General features: G+C 40.9%; 1 protein-coding gene across 4 annotated transcripts in view; it reads left to right on the forward strand.

Annotated features, from left to right (window-relative positions):
• The first annotated feature begins 564 nt into the window (after window positions 1-564).
• spsb3a (splA/ryanodine receptor domain and SOCS box containing 3a) overlaps window positions 565-3101 on the forward strand; it is a 5371-nt gene continuing 2834 nt past the window's right edge. Inside the window, exons 1-3 of one of the 4 annotated variants that reach the window (XM_032538721.1) lie at window positions 565-818; window positions 1631-1825; window positions 2242-2422. In XM_032538721.1, the coding sequence (XP_032394612.1) occupies window positions 1718-1825; window positions 2242-2422 (289 nt within the window). In that variant the 5' untranslated portion in view covers window positions 565-818; window positions 1631-1717. Of the gene's footprint in view, window positions 819-849; window positions 1003-1630; window positions 1826-2241; window positions 2423-3101 lie in introns of those variants that run through there. The other 3 variants (XM_032538722.1, XM_032538723.1, XM_032538724.1) reach the window with 3 other exon arrangements.

Raw genomic sequence — 3101 nt, forward strand, 5'->3', positions numbered from 1 at the left:
GGAGTCTTTGTGTATTAAAAACTTCCTGTGAAGGAGACAATGGCCTACCTGGCTGTTATTGTATACGATAAGACTGGTGTATAGTAGGCAATGGAAAAAAGAAGCTATATAACATGGATGTATTAAGAGAACAATCTAGCCACTCAATAATTAGTTGTCGCCTATGCTGCATTTACCTACTCCTCGGATGTTCCCATTTACCGATTTGGGAAGTCGTTCTTCCTTTTGATGATCTTTACTGTAGTTAAAAAAAACATGGACGCTACAAAGAAGATGTTTTATTGAGAAGATTTATTGTATTGTAATGCTCAAAACTTTCAATCTACGCGTCAGCAGCTGTTTTGTTCCAAACAGTAAAAATACAAAAGCTTTAACTAGGTCAATCTACGTGGACAGTAACTACCGGTTACAACATAATAACGTATTAGAAATTTTAAATTAACCTTATATGTGAGCAAAAAAATGCAACACGTATGCAACACGTGAATTAATACAAACATTGTTTTACCATTAACCTACAATTACATTTCGTCCGCCATATTACTGCGTAATAGCACCATGGATGTATAAGAGAACAGAGAGAGAGAACATGACGCCGACTCGTGTAGCAAACATTTCGCCGACTTTCTGAATTGTTGATCTGACTTGAGGGACATTAAGGTGATTTTTCCCTTAGGGTGCTATTTTTTCCAATTATTCCGACACAACCCGAATGCAGCGTAACTATCTAGCAATAGGAGGCTTCCAGGAACAACAACGTCTCACTCTGATGTGCTGTCAGTGATTTTCCGTGAACGCTGGTTGTGAACAACAGGCAGGTAACGTTAACCCAATCATTTAATCCAGTACTGATAGCTGCACGCAGCTAACGAAAGCTAACTAACTTTAGCTAGTTTACGCTAGCTAGTTCTGAATCTGCAGCACCAGCCAAGTTTTTCCGCCCCCGGGACACCCTTCCCTTAATACATGGCTTATAACGTTACGTTAACACGCGAACGCACGGTAGACAAGCTTTTACACACGCGTAGCCAGCACCCTGAGTTCAATTGTGATGTCTCTGACCTTGTTATAGCCTGCTAACATGTTCATGCATGCGTTAGTTAGCTGCTCCTGTTAGCTAGGCTAGGTAGCTAACGTTGACTAGAGCTAGTTAGGAAAACAACATCATGCCAATTTTACTGATGACTACAGCTCTGTAGACAGGGACCAGACTACTTACATTTACTTAGCGCTAAATTAAATAGGATGAGTTACAGTAGGTGTATGTATGTAACGGGACCCACTAAATGTCTCATTGGGCCAAATTGCATTTGATACGATTGTATAAAAAATATAAATAAACTGATCAGTGTCATGAAGGTTCAAATAGTAATAAGGTAGCTACGTTACCGAAAAAGTGTAATAAAATGTGGTGAGATAAGTGGTTCCCAAAATGAGGGTCCTTAAAGGGGTTTTTCATGGGATCCCCAGCCAAAAGAGGAATAATTCCATAAGTAACACAATGACAGAATGTATATACTATTTGGGTTTCTGTAATAAGCAATATAAAAGGACAACAATGTAAAAAGCTACCCAGGTTAACTGCTACAGGGACTTCAGTGTCGATGGTAACCATCATTTTGTCTTTCAGCAGCTGGACTGATGCTGTTCTTCCAGCATCTGAACTGAACTTGAACTGATTGGCAAGCTCTTGTATTGGTGAGACTCTGTTGCTGCCATGTCAAGGCGAAGCAGGAATAGTCGTGCATGGCGATATGTTTGTGGTGGGATACGACGGGATGCTGATGCTCAGGCACTTGAAGAATGGAGCTATGACCGCCTAGAGGTAAGCATACAAAGGCTGCAGTTTTCCCCTGGACCTAAAGCTCGGAACGAATATGTAGCGTCAGTGGACACTGGAGTTTTTGCTGAAGATAGGATGTGTCACCATGAGAAGACGGACAAAATTCACCTCAGGAATCCCTGTCAGACTTAAAGCCTCTAACTGGCCTTTGGCCATTATATTCAGTGTATGTTGTTGTTTGCATGTTTTGTATCAGAACCAATACATTTTTCCACAGAAAAGAATACAACACAATGTCTGCATTTCACTATTCAATTTTAGAGAAAATGCATACATTTTCCAATGCAGTGCCCAAGTTTGGCTTTGTAGCTGCCTAACATCAAAATCAGTGATGTGTTACATAAGCAATGTTGCTGCCGTTTGACTCTGTTTTTGAATTTTATATTATTTCTCCCCAGTACAGTGATTCAGACTCTGAGGCGGATTTTTCAGCAGTGATGGTCCCTCCAGTCCCCAGTGCAGTGCCTGTCACCGGAGAGTCCTACTGTGGCTGTGACTCCCAGGCTGAGACTAACTACAACCCTCGTCTGCGAGGTTTTCACCAGGTTAAAGACTGCCACTGTGGAGAGGATGACCAAGGTACAAGACAACTGCTGCAAATTCAAGAGCCCAATTTATAATAAGGTTGATTAAATGTAAATGGACTGTATTAGTATAGCGCTTTTTTAGTCGTAACGACTACTCAAAGCGCTTTTACAAAGTACAGGAACCCACACACACTATACATGGAACAATTCGGGTTTCAGTGTCTTGCCTAGGGACATTTCGAAATGGGACTGCAGAACCAGGGATCAGACCACCAACCTTCTGATTGGTAGGCGACCGCTCTACCTCCTGAGCCACAGCTGCCCATTAAGAGATATTATTTGAATTACACCTTTGTAAGCCAATTATTGAGATCTTTGATTTGCTCACATATAGATTATATATATATATAATATATATATATATACTTTAGTGGCAATCTGTCCACAAATAATGCCACTGGGTGAAATCTGAAGCCCTTTCCAACTCTTGCTGGTGCAAATAATGAGGTCCGCCGTCGTCGCACGTTTAATCCTTTATTGTACACATTTTTAGATAAAAGTACATACAAAAAGACTGACTTGATTGATTAAAAGCCAAGAACGACAAGATCTAAAAACATTACTCTCACACAGCTGAGGTTGAAAAACTGTGTGGCCTCCCGGATCCAGATTTGCCATCCACCTCACCTGTGATTCCCTTTATTACCTCCAATTAACACCCACAAACAGGT

The sequence above is a fragment of the Etheostoma spectabile genome, chromosome 15, assembly GCF_008692095.1.
Source record: "Etheostoma spectabile isolate EspeVRDwgs_2016 chromosome 15, UIUC_Espe_1.0, whole genome shotgun sequence".
NCBI classification, from domain to species: Eukaryota; Metazoa; Chordata; class Actinopteri; order Perciformes; family Percidae; genus Etheostoma; species Etheostoma spectabile.